Here is an 18033-nt window from a genome sequence, read left to right as displayed (position 1 = left end):
GAGCAGCCATAGTAAGAGATCAGCCAGATGTGTTGAGAGGTTGGGATTTTCAGTCACTGAACTGATGGAAAACCCCATACTACAAGCTTCTAGGACCTCCTCTGCGCGCTATCACCTGTTCACTTGTCTAACAGTGTGGGAGATCAGTCCCCAGAAGCACTGCCACCTAGAAATTATCTCCCTCTCTACAGCTCACATTTCACATTAAGCAGTCCACCGTAGAAGAGTGTGAGTCTAACCATTTTCAGTATCTGAATAACTTGCTTGTTTTGCTTTTGGCCTGACTACAGCAGAAATTTGAACGCCAGAAGAAAAATGCTGAAAAGCACTTCCCACACAGGCAGCTGCAGCAATCTTACAACACACTCTTTGCTTAGTCACAGCCACCATAACTGCATACCTGGAGGAGCCAGCTCTGAAGAAATCCAGGCCAAGATGCACCCATGAACACGTACAAGGGACTGCTTTGGTCTTACACAAAGGGAAATAACCTTGAAGGTTAGAGCACATGTGACAGACTAACTAATGACAATTACGTAAATATCATTTCCATCAGCAAAATAACCCGTCTCCTTCACTTTATCTTCTGGCTTTTCTGTGTACTAATATACAAGGAATGTATTTAGTCACCAATGACTGCTCAAGTTGGTACAAGACTGCTTGTACAACAGACATCATTCACAGTTCATCTATGTAGCAACACTCAGATCTTACTATACAACACAGACTTTGAAAACCTTTCTAAATAACCACCTAAACACAATATTGCATCTTATTTCAATTGCACTGAAGGATGGTCATGCGGGGCCGCGGTGTACTTGTAGGCTCTCTCTACTTGGTATTCCAGAGGGCAGAAAAATGAAAGGCTCTCAAAGCTATGACATGCATGCTTTTTTAGAGAAAAGAGCAAAGAAGAAAAGTTAGACTATGGACTAGACTAGCTCTGTAATCAATAACCAAATCACTGTTTCTAATTCAGGAACTGAACGTGCAACTTGTAAAACACACTTTACACTGTTCACATTCCAATAACAAAAAACACTATCTTTTTCTTTTCAAATCAATCATAGGAAATAAGTTGCTTTCCAAATTGCAGTTTCTGCTTTTCATACATAATATTTTTCCTCCTCATTTCCTTTGTCAAGAAGCAACTCTTTTTGAGACAGTGCTGCTCACAATGCCTAAACAGTCTAAAATAGGCTAACATTTGACGTAGCAAGTCAGACTTATCTTCAGGCTTAAATTGACCTTATAGTACAGCCCTTAAGTCATATTACAAAAGCAATCAGCCTGGATTTAAAGCATTGGAAATAATACCAGAGACAAAACAGCCACTAAGCCATGCCCAGATGTAACATGAAAAGACAGCAGTTTAACAAAAGCTGGAGTTTCTAGCAAAGAAGTTTCCAGTCAAAAGCAGCAAAACATGCACTGCAAATTTAGATCCCCCCTAACTATATTTTTTACAAGCTATAACTCTGCTCTTGTGAGATCACTAGCAGGCTAAGAACAGGTTAGATTTAGATGTGTGTGTCAAAGTGAGAATAATTTTCCTCTGTGATATGATTGCAAAATATTCTTCTATGTGATCATTCTATTTTAATTCTACAAGGATGGTCAAGAGAGGATTAATACTGCAGCGATAAATATTTGTTCAAGCCATCAAGCCAAACATTGTCTTCAGTTTTAGACAATGTATTTACCAGTGGCTCACGTTATTCAAAGAAGAAAAGTGTGAGCTACCTCAGGTGACAGCATATCCAACACAGCAGAGATAGGTGACTTGGCAGTTGTGACACCGAGAACGAGTTAAAAAGATAAAACACAACACATATGGTTTCTATTTGAGAAACCTTGTTTACATGCAAGAAATAGTGGATTGAATTCATCAGCTTAACATAATTAAACAGTGATGGCATAAATAAATATTAAAGCAGTTACTCACTAAGCTTGTGAGCCTCAGCTTCCGCATTGGCAATACTAACTTCTTTCTGTATTTCACTTTTGTCGAGCATATTTGGAACCTCATATTTGGAACAGACCAGAAAAAAGATTTAGTTATGCTTTTAAGTTCGATGAGAGATAAGTATTGATGGGATTGATGAGATACTAGGATTTGATTGTACTGTCCCCTGTGCATCAAATACAATGTCACAGTAAACACAGCATTAATCTTTCCCGGTGATATTTGATCTTCCTCAGAATGAATTATTTTCCCCTTAAAACCCAATTAAGTCTTTCATTTGCTGTTAATGATTCAATACTAACTTTTGTTATACTCGAGTTATAACCAATTTTCAAAGAAAACACAATATTAAGGGCTGTATCCTGTATCTCAAATTTTCTTCTTATATCTTAGTAACTACTTGTAAGGACATCATGTTCTTTAGAGCAAAGGGAGCTATTTGGTGTTGATTAGTGCATCAATTTATTTTTTTTTAGAACTGTAATAAAATTGTTGCATAACTGATGCTTAAGGTAGAGTAAAGGCAATTTCTCTCTGGATTAAAGTCAGCTTAAAATTCCAAACTGATGCATAGCACTTGTTCCATTCAATTACCTGCATTTTCTGTTCTTTAGAATCACACAATTGCAAAAGGTACCATACGGAATTTTGCGGCAGAACTTCAAGCAGGTCCAGAGCAGGATGGTTCAAACCTACCATCAGTGCTACTTCATCGTGCCGGTCAATAGCCTCATTCACTTGGACTAAAGCTATGTGAACTGAAATGAAAACAATGCTTACAAACAGCAAATATGCTTTTGCAAAAAATGTCCATTGTTGTCAGCATCTCACTTTTTGCAAAAGCCAGCTAAGGTGGCAATCTCACAGTGGATTATCTATCTCAAGACCAATCCTAAAAAGGGAGTTTCTGGCTCTGTGCATGCCCATGTGGAAGGAGTTCAGCCACAGATAAATAGAAGCCTATGACTGGATTTTGGTTCTATATAGAAGAGGGGGTCAAAATTTACAGAATTCAGCACACAGAAGGAATTCAAACATAAAGCAACAGAGCAGGCAATAAATGATTTGATTCTGAACTGAGAAATCCTTACAGCAAAACCCACAAACACAGACATTAGCCCCACAACAGACTAGTAGAGAAGGAGCAGCAAGAAAACACTGCTGTAGAAGGACAGTAGCTAGTTCTGCAGATTTATAAGTTTCCACGGAAAAATCTTTGTTCACATGGATTCAAGCCATGATCCACTAGAATATGGGAGATCACATGTTATGTGCACGATACCATAAGGATCCAGAATGGCTTACTGTTTATCTTATTGATATTGCCTTGAATCTCTGCTTGTGTCAGCAGCTCCTCGTAGACATCTCTCTCTTCTTCAGACATTGTGCCCTTCTAAGAAAACAAAATTAGTGCTATTTCACATGGTCTTTGCAGAGAGTTAAGCTATTAGCAGGAGTAATTAAAATTGGATCAGCTGAAATATTTGCCGGAAGTATTTGTAAAGGAATTTGTTGACTAAATGAAAGAAAGAAATTAGCACTTTGTTGTAGCTGGCTGAGCAATATTTAAAGAATTTCTACTTCCTGTAAAACAGCCATGTAAATGTACTGCAGCATTTTTTCAACTACAGAAAGTGTAAAAATCAAAAGCAGTAACTGAAGATCTGTGTCAGTTTATACTTTCTGTCAAAAAAGTATAACACTTTTTGCAAACTTTTTTGAACAGAAAATTTGTGGGTTTTTTTTTTTTGTTTTCTCTAAAGCAGTTGGTAGATGAAAACCAATGTTCTTTTCAGACTTCTAGTATTCTCTCCCTTGGTGAAAGTTAAATGAAATCTTAGTCATAGTAATCATATTTTTAAAAATTGTCTGTTATCTTGTAGTCCATCCTAGCTCAAAAGTGATTTGTTTTCTCAATTGCACTAATTTTTAAAATTAAAGTTAACTTTTAAAATGGTAACATCACAGCATGAAAAGCAACATGAAGGAACATGTGTACTAAGAGCACTAATAAAAACCCACTACCTTATGTCTTGCATTTGCTTCTTTTCTCCTTTTAGCTTCAAAGAGTTCATTCTGATAGTCATGTGCAAGTTCCTCGTCCACGTTTATCAACATTGCATTTGGATTCCTCAGAGCTGCAATGGTTTGCTCAGCTATTCCCTTCTCAACAGCTTCATTAATTGCTATTACTGCTGCATGCACTAAAATTAGAAGAACAATCCTAAATTTCAGGAAGCAAAACAGTCAAAACTGTCACTGTTTCTTCGAAATGAGTGTTCAATACGTGTTCAACAATATACATGTTCCCCTACAAACAAACATCCCATTCGGTGTTTCCCCTAGACTGCAGCATCAGAAGTACTCAATGTTTGCCCTACGGTGGCACACTGCAGTTTGTTCCATCATCATCCCTCTCCTAAGTACGAGTTACTAATCTACCAATAGAGAAGAAAATTAGTTACATTTTATTATTCAAGTGCTATACCATCTAGAAAGCAGCCATATGCAGGAATCAAAAGGTGTTTTGGTAGCTTTTCTCTTTTACATCCATAAAGATACAACTCATGGAAATACTGCCTAAACTAAACACACCTGAAAGATACTACACAATAATAAGGAAATTCAAACTCCATAAACTTGTCCTCAGAAAACACAGTTAAAACTGCCCAGGTTGGATGTAGCCCTGCATACCACACCTAAGCATGCATGGGAAGAACTGGCTCCTTTCCTAACTGAGGATCTCTATATGCAGCTAGGGTACCAAAGAGGCAATGATGTAAAAATCCCCACTTCTATCACTTGCAAAGCCACACAGCAAACTTCAAATGAGGAGAGAGAACATCCAAAGGGCTTTGCAAGGTTCCCAAAAGGTTACTGAACAGGGAAAGAGGAAAAAGTGTCACAGGACTCACTACAGCTGTTGACTAGTTTAAGTTAAATGTTCCCTTTGAGAAAACAAGGGAACATCAACTACTAAATAAATGCTCTATTCAAAGATTTTAAGTCATAAATGCTCATATATTTCCAGTACAAATTTACTTGAACAGACAAAATCAAAAACACTTGAGGCCGAATTAGCTGTAGATTAATGACTAACACACAGAGTTATTCCTTGCATTTAGCCTAGATGAAGGACTTTTACTAGAGCTACAGTTTATTTGTACCTTCGTGCCATGAAGAGATGACAATGATTGTCTGGTAGCACATTCATCTCAGTTTTCAGACATAACTGTAGAAAATGTAGTTGCTGATAAATGTTTTTCTAGATCTTAACCCAACTATGAAACACAACAGCTCCTCATTTATCAGCACAGTACCTTGTTTAGGATTTACTTTCAAGTAAAAGAGATGTTAGAGGGAAAACATGAATGCCATCTTTCCTTATTCTATCAGTATTTACTTGCTATATGGCCTTGCATAGTTTTGCCAAACTAGAGAAAAAGCATTCAGTAAAAGGACTTCTTTGGATCAAATATAACTGAGAGCCTATATATATCTGACTATAGATTCCTCTAGCATAAGAAAGAAATGAAAGATCCTTGCCGATGATGAGGAGATTTGATTTTTAGAAAAAAAAAAAATGCATACAGGTTTAGGAAGTAAAATAGAAAAAGAGATCATTGGAAACTCAATATGGGCAAATGAAGCATGAAGAGAAACTATGTTCTCAGAGAGGGCAATTACTGGAAAAACTTGCCTAGCTGTTGGTGTATAAGCCATTGCTTAGCATTAAATTTATGCTAAAAAAGTTGTTCTAAACTGATTTCACTCTAGGTCAGTTCAGCACAGCATTAGATTGGAAACAGAAGCAGCTGGCATCATGGATGAGAAGCAAGCAGACAGGTACTGTTGTTCCTTTGTCATTAACCTTTACAAACAGAGGAGGTTCAGATTGGACATAGGAAAAGGTTCTTCACTGAAAGCGTCATTGGTCACCAGACCAGGCTCCCCAGGGAAGTGGTCGTCACACCAAGCCTGACAGAGTTTGAAGACCATCTGGACAACATTCTCAGTAGCACGGCTTAATTTTAGATCATCCTGCAAGGAGCAGGGAGTTGGCCTTCTTCCTTATTGGCCCTTTCCAGGCCAAGATATTCTATGATTCTATGAACATCCAGATCAACTTCAAGAGGCTAAGAGAAGACTACCATTCTTAAATGTATCAATCCCTGCTCTCATATAACAAAACACATAGGAAGAATGTAATCTCTTCCACAGTTGTGTAAGAGGCCTCACTGATTTAAGTGGAGCTAGCAAAAAGTAGTCAAAATATACGTTGAAGCTTAGGAGAGATGCAAACAGGCATTGGTGGATGTTGTGAACCCATTTACCAACAGAAACAGTGAGAAGCCTGATTGGACTTGAAAAAGTAGTCTGGAGGCATGGAATAACAGGGAGGGTTACTTGCAGATTAAGCTTGCCTTGAAAGCTCTTTGGCTTACTCTTCACGCAATTTCTACTGTTGCTGACAGCACAGTGGGAGTCATCAGCAGTTGTTTCACTTCATATCTCCTTTTGCTTACTCCACTTTGGAAGAAGACTGATAGATCCTTTCCTCTGGCAGGATCTCCACATCCAGCCTCACTAGTGCGTGAGGGTTCCCATAGCAGATGTTTCCTGTTCTAGGGCAGGGCATGTTATCTACAGCACACTCATGCTCAAAGGAACAGAACCAGCACCAGGAAACCTTGCTTTTCTATGGAAGACTGAAAACATCTCAGAAGAGGAAACCCTGCAGACACTCCAATAAACTTTCAGAGAAGGAAGTTGAAAGCTCTTTCATCTTCTTTGAATGCAGGTCCCTGGAAAAGTGCTTGGTAGTCAATAAATCTCTAAAACTTTGCTAAAAAAGGAGGCAAACTACCCCTACTTTCAATGGCAGATCATAAGAGCTAGCTTTGCAGAAGCATGCCCATATTAAGCTATGTCAGGCTCCAAAATATACAACACAGACAATATGAATCCATGTGACAAACCATGTTAACTAAGGTCTGGAAATTTCAGCACAGTAAATAATATCATGAATCAGCTTGTTTCAATTAAGCTACTTTGCAGTGTTTAACAAAGTTGCAACAGAACAACAATTATAATGCAACCTTTATTCTTTCCACTTCCTGATTTTGCACTACTGTTACTGTTACTTTGTATCGTTGACCACTGTGCTATTAAATACACTCAAGCCAGCCGTTTTGTTCTTCCGTTTGCCCCTCTGAAAAAGGTTAGGACTTTAAACAAAATCCCCAGAGATCATGTGTGGATTTAAGTGGACACGCTTCATTGTGTGCCATTTAAGTTCATGTGACTTTTTTTCTTTTTTAAAACATTATTTCATTCCACAAAAAAACTTAAATGAAGTAAAAACAGATTTATAGATGGATAGTCTTGGGCAGTAAAAAAAAAAAAAAATCACTTAATTTTGTTTTTGAGTAGCAGCTGTTCAAGACAGACTCAAAAGAACCATAACTGTGCTTCGATCCCCTAAAAAAGAAAATCTTATTTCAAATGCACCACTAGGATGTCCCCCTGGCAGGCTCCCACCATGCTGCGGGTCACACACCCAGTAAACAGATCAAAATATGCCAATGGAGGCAAGAGGTCCCTCTGTGTATGCATCACTGTACGCAACAGAGTTTTCTGCCTGGAATAGTGATTCTTGCCCTCAATAGGAACTTGACTGTGCATTTGAGGAAAGCTGCATGAGCCCAGCTCAGGAACGATGGACAGAGAAGATACTTTGCTCCCGTGGCTGTCTCCATTGTATCCCCTGTGGTGCAGAGGCACACACAGAACTCAATTTGTCATTTTAGTGGAGCACTAGCTACCAAAACACTAAATCCACGTGAGAGATTAAGAAATCTTTGTTTCTGGGTAGTGCTTCCTATGGTTCTGAAAAATGCAGACTGAAAAATTGCAATAGGTCTTGTAAGAATGATGCAGCATAATAGTTAAGTGAAAACTTGATTGCTTTTCTTCTTATTTAGAGGTAGCAAACTAGGTGAATTAAAACACAGAATGCACGTTGTTAGCATTCTGTCAAATTATCCAATAGAAAACTGAAAACCAGCCACACTTACATGCAGCTTCGTCCACTGATAATTCACTGGCCAAAATCCCACCAATTTTACTAAAAGATGGCATCTGTATACCATACTTCTCTAGCTCCTTTCGCATGTTGCTGATTTCTTCCTCTGTTCACATAAAAAAAAAGAAACATTATCAGAACAAAAGAATGAGAATTTAATTACGAATCACCATACCTATAAATACAGATGCAATGTTTTTGAAGGCACTTTTGGCCAGGGTTTCTTCACAGGTTTTCCTCCCCATTTTGAAGGAATCTAAGATACGACAAGTATTCCATACAAATTTACTCCCTCTGCCCTTCAGAAGCTGACATTCATTAAACATAGCAGCCTCCCACCTATTTAATTAGTATGTGTTCAGAACAACCTTGCAGGAGGAGAAAGACCATAACAGAGAATATGCACAATGTTTGCAGATTTACTGGGTGAAGAAATCATCTAGCATATGATAAAATAAGAAGTTTATTACCTGTGAAGTCTACTTTTCCCAGTAGGTCCTGGATCTGTGGTGCTAATCCTAGTTTGAATAGATACAAACTACAAAGAAGAAAATTAGAATTTAAAGTCCTGCATGCTACTGAGGTGTCCATTTTCTGTGTAAGAGAAAAGCACTTTTATGAAGCTTGTCCTTGAATTTCATGGACCAATATGGAATAAATTAACCCTACAATTTCCTTTATGCTGTATTTGTGTCTTGCAGAAAGAGAGGTCTCTTTTGACCTGATGTTTCAAAGAAGCAAGTCTAAGAGAGAAGCACTGCCACTGTATCTCAGATCCCTGACACAGGAGATATGTAAATTAATAGAAAAACTTAGTGGAAGACAGCTAAATAAACTCAAAAATTAGTATTGGGAAAAAAATAAATCAAGATGTGAATGCACTCAAGTTCAGCTTATAGCCTTGGATCCATGTACAATTTTGACTTGTGTTATGACGTCCCTGTAACTGATAGCCTAAGACACAAATTATTGATACCCTTTTTACTAAGCGAGAAGGAACAAGGACTTGTAAATCCATCCAAGAGTGTCTCAAATATTTGTGTCATTAGCTACTTAGCTTTTGGAAAGTGAAAAAAGCCCAATTTAATGTGTTATTCATGAACTAATGGCTTTGTTTTGATGAAGTATGAAAAATATCTATACTCGGAATTATTCCTAGAGCTTTGGAGCATCATCTGAAAAAACAGCTGAGTACATTCATGCTTTCTCAATATCTTCTAAACATCAGGCTTGCATTTACCTGCAAGAGACTGGTGTTTCCATAATTTACCACTGAAATTCAATTAAAAAAAATATCAAGATTTACAAGCAGGGAACAAAAAGCTAAATTTTTAAAACAGGATTTAAATAATACATTCCTCCAAAAGGACCATTTTACTCTTCTTCTAAATGACTTCACCCCAACTACATACATGGTAAGTGCGCACTGTGGCACATCTCATGTAGGCTGATACTTTTGACTTCTGCAGTCCCTCAAAATCATTGCTGCTGCCATTATCACTTTTCAAATTAGTCTTAAATGGTTAACTATAGCAGAAAAAACCCCATATGACTACAGTAATGAACCAGGTTCCTCCATTGCCCTGGTCTGCCTGCCAGGCTTTCCTTGTGGGCTAAGAGATTTTACTCTAAGTCTGAGACAAGGACCGAGACCTGCCTGGAGCACTACGTGTCATACCAACAGTTATGGAGATCAGCAGCATTATGGAGCTATGATGGATTTTGGGGGAAATCACCACAGTAAAAACACAGAGGAAGAAAAAGTACTATAAACACTAGACACTCATACTTTTGCCATTCAGCACTTCCAGGAAGATATTCAGACATCTGCACTACTTCCTGAGCTCTTTTGTTTGGATAAACTTATTAACCACCAGGTGGTGCTGAAAATATGCTTCAAGTCTTGCAGGGAACAGACAATTCTATTCCGTATTAAAGTATAACTAATTTTAAACCAGCTTGCTTAATGGCTAGGTAGTGTAGTTGAACCTCAGGGAATCCACAAAAATCAGAAATCTTGAGGTGAAGAAATCTGGAATGAAGTATCAGGAGCAGGGGAGAAACAAAGGGGAAAGAGCAGTTCCTAGGCAAAGTTCCATTTGCATCACCCAGGAAGAGTTGCAGATCATACCAGGCAGAGGTTCCTGGGTCATGTTTTATGCTTAGCTCAGGTATAACATGCTATAAAAAAACAGACCTAAAATTAGCGCCCCTCAGGTTTTTTTCGTTTAAGACCTGCTTGTTATTCTGCTGCTTCCTAGGAAAACAATGTTTTAAAGCTGTCTAGCTTCAGAGAGTTTTTCGATGATATAGCAATTCTCTGCTTAAAATTCACTCAAAAACTTTTTCAGGGGAAGAATTATCCCATAAGCATTGCTATTTATGAATAAGAAACACTATTAATGTGTTAATTTAAATGATATGGTTCTTAACCTCATTTAGCCCAGGAACAAATCCAAATGAACTTCACAAGAAAAGTGGTGCAAGAAATGAGACCTCTGCCTTTGTAGTTTTAAAGTTGGGCTTTAAAAAGTAGAAAGGCAATTATATTCAACAGGAGTCTATAAATTGTTTAAGTCACTCCTTCCTGTCCAAAGCAGTGCTGTATTTGACAGTGCAAGTTGTTTCACATACTGTAAGTGTAATGGTCTTCCCATTTGGACTTGAACGAGAACATATCCTAAAAGTATATTTAAATCATTTTTCTACAGTAATTGTCTACCCTCAGGGTCTCTAACAGCTCAAAGATCAGCACAGACTTTCCCTATGAAATGTTTATATTTCAAATGTCAAATAGACTCTTTGCATAGATGGAGATTTTTGCTTCTATTACCTACAGTTAATGCTATTTCATGATTCTTAAAGGTGCAATTAAAAATAATCTCAATTTTAAGCACTTATATTATGGACTCCAACTGTGCATAAATTAAATCATGTAGGAAAAATTTGGTTTCAGGATTTCCAAGAATGAGAATAAGACAATATCTGTTAATATGTTCAATTTACATAGGTTTTTTTTAAAGCTCATGAACCAGGTTGCTTTGGAGTAATGGCTTAGTAACAAATAAAAGAACTGGAAGTAGGTCAGTCCTCCACCTCTCTGAGAAAGTGCTCCATTTTCCAAAGTTATAAGCTTTCGAAATTTCAGAATATGCTACAAGATACACTAGAATTCAGCATTTAAACCCAATGGTGATTCTTCATATAGCGGCCATACAGGTATACTACAGTTGCAGAAGTGAAAATCTTGGTTACAATTGCTGTTTCTAGATGTTGTGGTGCTGGAGCCTGAGAACAACAAGAACGTGAACTTCTCCGGGGTCAATGAACCCCATGCTGATTCCATAAAGAGGGTGATCTAAAACCCAGAAAATGGAGAGGGTGAGATGCACAGCATGGAGCCAGGGGAATAGTCACCAGCACGCCAGTAATTAGAACAGCAGCAGAAGGGGAACAGAACCAGACTCCTGCAGCTCGGTCTTCCTCTGATGCCAACCCAACTCGGAACGCTGCTGGCCAAGCAAGCACCCTGTCCTTAATTCTGCTTCTTGGGCTGATTTCAATGTAGGCTGTGCGCTACTCAATACTGACACTGGAGTTAGATTTGAAAGACTGTAGTGAAGAACTTACAATTTGCATTTTAGGAAAAGGCATGGAAATACATGAATCTCAACAAATGTTTCTTGAATTCTTATATCCTGTATGGAATGTAGGCACAGGGTACACTTTCATGGGAAAGCATTGTAGGTGAAAGTGTTACCTTCATGCCTTTGGGGCCTATTCCCCTTTAGTGGGGCATGGCACCTTTGATATGAAGTCCATTTCTAAGATAAAGGATTGTAAGTACAGATTTATAGCTTTAAGTTGATAAGCAGCAAGAGAAAGTACTTCAAACATGACAAACTTGGAAGTGAAAGCTGGGAATAATACAAACTAATTCTGACACTGGCATAAATCCTGAAGCACATCAAGAAGGAGAAAGGCAAACTTATACCAAAAGCCAACCCATTACAAAATTCAGTTCAATATGAAAAGAGTTATTGTCACTGCAACAATCAGGCAGATCTTAAAATATGTAACAGACAGTTTAGATAGTGTCCTTCTCCATAAATGAGGAAGTAAATATCAGGAAGTCACATTGCGTTCTAACACCTCCTGCAAAACATCTGAGCTCCTGCAAAAAATATGGCTGGAGGGGCACTCAGCCCACTGTGTCAGTCTGAGCTGGTTAACAATAGAACCCCATGCATCAACTTCAGGAAATATCTTCAAGCTTACACGAGTCATTTGCTGACAAAACAGACTGCACAACCAAGTTTTCACTGAGATCCTCCCTCAAACAATTATGGTGATACTGTCCAGTTAATATTACACTAGGCTGTGTGGTATAATATTAATTTCAAGTGATAACTTGTCAAAAGTGACAAGTATAAGGTTTATGGTTGGACTCAATGATCTCAAAGGTCTTTTTCAACCTAAATGATTCTGTGAAAAAATATGCCAGAGCTCCCAACTACAAACACCTAGCATGCAAAAGAAATATAAGAAACTTTGGTGGTGTGCCCTGTTTATTGGCAGTGACTGCCCATAGAGTGCAAAAGTGGGCACATCAATGCAAGCATTGGACTTTAAATTTCAATTACAGCATGTATTGAATGGTTTCTGATCGATAGCCCTGGAGCAGCTCCTATGCCTCTGAACACCACTAGAAATCTACAAGAATTTGGGGTTTTAAGTTACTTTCTCTGCAAGCCTAGTTGCAAGAAAGTAATGAAAGAAAAAGGTCTCCATCTGCAGGAAATGAGCTAGTAGAACCACAAGAAGGAGTAGCTGTCTGCCAGCATCACTGCCCCTCACACCATGGACACCTTGAGGCAGATGTTCATTACTTTTAGCGCTAAACATTTAAAAAAAAACCCTTAAAGCAGGTCATAAGAAAATTTTTAGCTCTACCTTCAGTGCTGTGGTCAAAGTGTTTCTGATTTTACATTCAAAATCAAGTTGCTCAGAACTTTAAAATGTTGGAAAATGTTAACTTTCATATGAATGACCTCAGAACACAATTACTCACTTCTCTTTTGTGGCAGAAAGATGTCAGTAATCTTCTGATCAGCACAACTACCCCATAGCTATACTAATATTTTGCTAAAATTTTTGTCATTTACTTGGTTTCTGTTGGGATATGTGTTATTTCTGTTGGGATATGTGTTTTCAAATGTTATGTGCACTTTGTGAGGGGGTGTACTCACAGAAAGGAATGTCTGTGCTAAATTCAGCAGTCCTTCATGTCTATGTTGAAAATTTGGCCAATAGTCCTGACAAAGCTGGACTTTTGCCTACAACTTTATATCAATGAACTTGTAAATTCTGACAGATTTTGATATACTGGTTACTCTAAAGCCATTTCAAGACTCATGCTTCTATATTTGGCAGTTACTTTAACTTCTACACCCAGCACAAGTTACCTTAGAGCATGAATGCAATATATCATCCTAGGGATGTTTTTCCTGTCATAGACATCTGTAGTCTCCGGATAAAAGATCTAAAACACAAAGAGCATACAGTTAAATAAGACATATTACTGAGCAGAAAAGTAGCTAAAATGAGCTCTGTGCAGAATCATATCAAACTTGCAGAATTTCAGCTTTTACTTCTATACAGTTATAAATCAAGTCTCTTCTGATATTTATTTTATCAGTAGTTTTCATAGGGAAGAATTCAATAAAGCATAAAAGCTACTTAGAGGAGAAAAAGAGGGAAGATAGACAGCATTTCAGCAAGAGTTTTAGAAAAGGTTTTTTGGCACAAGCTCAGCCAGTAGGGCTTGTCCTGCAGACATCCAAAACCTGGGATGTAGTTACAATTTCCAAAGCCTTATTGCAAAACAGACCTATCAAGTATGGTTTAAAAATGCTAAATTCTAATTGCCACCACCTGTAACTTTGTGAATACATGATTTACAGAGAAAGATATTAATAGAGAGGCATATTAAGCAATTTAGCCAAAAAGTCACATCAGAAGTTCCAGTTCTGGTTCTAGCACTAATTTGTTCCTGGCTTTGGTCCCAGTCACTGAACACTGTTTCTCCACAAAAAATAAAATAACAGACTTAACTAACCGTGAGAGTTGGCAGAGAGCTTCCAGCCCAGGCCAGGCACTCAGGGCTGTGCTATCCCACCATTAAGAGGACAAGTATGAGTAAGCCAGGAGCACAGTGCCCTCTTCATCATTTGCTCACAACAGCTTTGGAAAGGAGACTTGGGAAAGCTTTTGGCCATAACCATCCTCCGCAACAGAAGCAAAACCTTTCAGAGGAGGGGTCACAGGGTGAAAATCAGCTGGCTGAATAGAGGACAAGTTAGACAAAAAGAAGCCTGACCTGGGAAAGGCAGAACCATCTCTATCTTTACAGAGTTTGTAAAGGCAGTCATAGGTGCCCTTTTCTGCTTATGGGCACTTGCAGTGAGTTTGCCTACAGTGATAGGCCACTAGTCCATGCAGCCCTTCAGGGAGCTGCCTGAGCATCCCCTCTGTGCCTGACCACAGCACACAGGGCACCGTCAGGTGTCAGGGCTGCCCCTACCGAGGCAACCTGAGGCAGCTGCTGGACAGCCTGGGCAAGGAGATACTCTCCCCAAGCTGTGTGAGGGTGACAAAATGTCCAAACAAGTTGAGCAGGTTTTTCCACACAGCCCTTTGTTAAAGGATTTTCATCTGAAAAAGACTCACTGGTGACCAGAAACAGCAGCAGAGAGGGGAGATGACAAGCGAAGACCTGCAGGGAGGAAGATAAATAAGAGAGGTGACCCAGGAAAGCAGCTGGCAGAAGAGGAGCAGCAGCATAGCCACGCAGGTGCACTGGAGTGTGCAAGGACAGTCTGGAAACAGGGTAGAGGCAGAGAAACTGGAATATACATTAAGAGGAAGAGGCAGCAAGAGGCATGATGAGAGGTAGTAACCTAAAGGAACCAAATATTTAAGCTTTCTGTTTTAAATATTCTTTTTCTTAGGCCCCACAGAAACTGCACTAACAATTAAACATAGCGAAAACACTGCTAGCATCCTCATCAGTCTTCCCATGGGTGAAGCACCCCTGAGCATTTCCACCCACAGCACTTGTCCACAGCAGCCTCAGCCTATGCACACCAGCAGCACATAATTGACACTCCCCTTGCTTTCAGCATTACCTTCTCTTCAGATTGGTTTCGTGAATTAGGCCTTATCCATAGACTTACTGTAAGCATCCATTTATGCTCAAGCAGATAAAAGGGGATCTCAATAAGTCAGTGCCTTGAGCAAGCCTCTTTGCTAAAATTTAAAGGCTTACCTTAGGCAGACCAATGGACTCCATTGCTCTTAACCACTGCACAGTATTGTCAGTGTGCCGAAAGTGAAGACCAGATCTCTACAGAGACAGAGGGAAAAAATGATAAAGAACACAAAGAAAATTCTCTAGTTACTGATTCTCCTGCAGCTTCCCAATTTCATGTCCGGAAGTAGATTTCAGGGAATTTTCCCTTGTTTAAACATTGAGACCAAAGCATCACAGCTGCAATCCTGAAGGACCCTGACACATCAACAGCTGCCCACCTCATTCTTTTACGTAACTTAAGCTAAATCTGTATCTATCTGGGTGGACTGTGACTGAAGTGGCCAGTTGTATAGCCCTTCAATAGTCTTTGGGAGTGAAGGCTGGCTGGCAAATACCAGGAACCACTACCTCCAAAATACAGAAGTAGTAACACTGCTTAGCACTGCTGTGAAGGAAAACAAGTAAGGAGCTCTGAGTCACTCTTCATATCCACCTGAATACCTGACACTCCCTACAGCCCACTTAAGGAACAGTTAAAAGAGCAAAGTGGAAAAGTTAGGGGTGTAGTTGGGTTGGCTTGGGTTTCTTGCAGTTGTTTTTCAGGTTTTATAGGGTTTTTTTGAGGGGTTGTTGTTTGGGGTGTTCTTTTTTGTTTGTTTGTTTTAAAAGAGTCAGGGTAAGGGGGGAAAAGAAGCCTGAACAAGTTCTCAAGTTTTGGAGATTTTCAACAGAAGCATTCATATGTAACCACGATTCTTAACCATGGTTCAGCTAACCATATAGGACCTAAACCAGCTCAATTTCTCAAATCCCAAACAACAGCCAATATTTACACCTTAAAAATGTCTATTTCAGGTTTTTTTCTGCCCCAGACATGTTGAGATAACTAATTTCATAGTGAAAATACTGCCTGTGCACATATGTATTACTGTATTAAGGGATCTCTAAGTTAATGAGCAGCTCATACAGGTAGTAAGCCAAGCTTGAGCATTACTATCCCGTTTTTTGCTTCACAGTGTTAAATTTGGTAAAACGCAACTTTAATGAAGCTGATGTCCTACCAAACAAGATGAGGAAAATTTGGAAGAGTTGTTAGGTTTAACAGCTGAATTGCTTTTGTCTCCTATTCCTAATGAGAAACAATTGCATAAATGGTAAAGCTTACATTCTCCCTGGAGCCAGAAGTGCAATTCATTCAGCTTGCAAAACATTAAGTGACACTAACAGTTTTTCTAAGGGTAAAACATTTCTAACTTAACATGCTGGCTTCTTAGTGCTGTGTATCTTTCATCTTGGCCTGACAATATTGCAAAAGAAATGCAGAAAGTTAACCAACCATGCTTGGGTATCTTTAAGAGTTGGAAGACATACATTACTTTTTTTTGTCTTGTCATGAGAGAACTGAAAAAGTTATTACCTTATAGCGAGTCTGCTCCACATCGTAAATCTTTTTGTCTGACACTACATTAGGGGCAAAGAATTTCGCCAGTTTGGCAAGGTAAACGCCATTTCTTAAGCCTTCCTCCAGCTCAGTAGTTGGAGGCAGCTCTTCTTCCAAGCAGATCTCCATCCACCTAAGAAATATCATTTGAGAAACATTGTTATTTATTATTTTAATGGAAGTAACACTTTTCAAGCACAACCATCCTACTTCTAACATCACTACCACAACCCCTAAACCAAGGAGAAAGTTCTCACATTTATTCACACTGCAGATCAAAATGACTATAGAATGATATCTGCATGGTGGGGTCATGACCCATCAATAATCAAAGAACATGCTTTGAAGTTTACATCCCCTGAAGAATCTAACTCAGGTCTTTTGAACAGCATTAGGCTTTTAAACACTGTAATTTAAGCTGAACAACAGAAGAGTGCTGAGTATTACTGGTCTGCATTTAAACTCTGATAGCTATGCAAGGCAAAACCTTAAGAACGTCAATGCCACTGCTGTGCAGGGCGAGGCTGTTCCTGCAGCTGTTGCAACCCAAGCTCACAGTGGTGCTCATCTCTGTACAGAGCACTCCTGCACCTCATCTTCCTCCTGCTACATGCCACAACTCTCCATGTTCACCCATGAAACACACACTACTGGTATCAGAGGAAGGAATAAAGCTTTTTGTTGAAACAGCCCAAGGTACTTCATGCATATGTGGTGTTCCTGGCAGTAAGCTGGCTGAAACACTCCTGTTGTTCATCAGGCTTCTTGTCAGTGGCTAGACCTTTCAGGGTGGTAAACTAGTTATGTTTTTGAGATTTAGGTGTGGTAGATATGGTACTAGATATAAACCAGTATTTATTAAATACATAAGCAGTTCAGTAAGCAAACAAACATTAAACTGCATTATCCAGTATGTTGATAATGAGTAGCCAAGACAAACTGCCACCAAAGTACTCCTGAAAAAGGTTAGCATCCTGATCGCTGGACCGTAAGTTCCTTCCATTGGTGCTCTAAGTGTTTTGTCCCTACATTATTATTCTTATTTCCAGCAGCTAAATCATGTTAGAAGAGCTATTATAAATCTGGCTAGTTCCTTACCAATATAATTTTTTTTCCCCACTTAAGCAATCTCTGCTGTTGTTAGAAAGACACTAACATCATTATAAATGCACAAGAACAAAGCTGAAGACATTTGTTCATTTTACTTTCTGTCACTAAGGCAGCATTGC

General features: G+C 38.9%; 1 protein-coding gene across 4 annotated transcripts in view; it reads right to left on the bottom strand.

Moving 5' to 3' along the window:
• Positions 1 to 18033, bottom strand: part of IQGAP2 (IQ motif containing GTPase activating protein 2) — a 130972-nt gene that overhangs the window by 47103 nt on the left and 65836 nt on the right. For 2 of the 4 annotated variants that reach the window (XM_054053820.1, XM_054053823.1), the window contains exons 3-11: positions 16781 to 16937; positions 15379 to 15456; positions 13517 to 13593; positions 8522 to 8589; positions 8044 to 8157; positions 3992 to 4170; positions 3272 to 3359; positions 2561 to 2724; positions 1946 to 2024 (exon numbers count right to left, since the gene is read on the bottom strand). In XM_054053820.1, the coding sequence (XP_053909795.1) occupies positions 1946 to 2024; positions 2561 to 2724; positions 3272 to 3359; positions 3992 to 4170; positions 8044 to 8157; positions 8522 to 8589; positions 13517 to 13593; positions 15379 to 15456; positions 16781 to 16937 (1004 nt within the window). The remainder of the gene's footprint in view (positions 1 to 1945; positions 2025 to 2560; positions 2725 to 3271; positions 3360 to 3991; positions 4171 to 8043; positions 8158 to 8521; positions 8590 to 13516; positions 13594 to 15378; positions 15457 to 16780; positions 16938 to 18033) is intronic. The other 2 variants (XM_054053821.1, XM_054053824.1) reach the window with 1 other exon arrangement.

The sequence above is a fragment of the Cuculus canorus genome, chromosome Z (genome assembly GCF_017976375.1).
Source record: "Cuculus canorus isolate bCucCan1 chromosome Z, bCucCan1.pri, whole genome shotgun sequence".
Classification (NCBI taxonomy): Eukaryota; Metazoa; Chordata; class Aves; order Cuculiformes; family Cuculidae; genus Cuculus; species Cuculus canorus.
The sequence above is the reverse complement of the archived record's forward strand: the minus strand, read 5'-3'. Positions and strand labels throughout refer to the sequence as shown.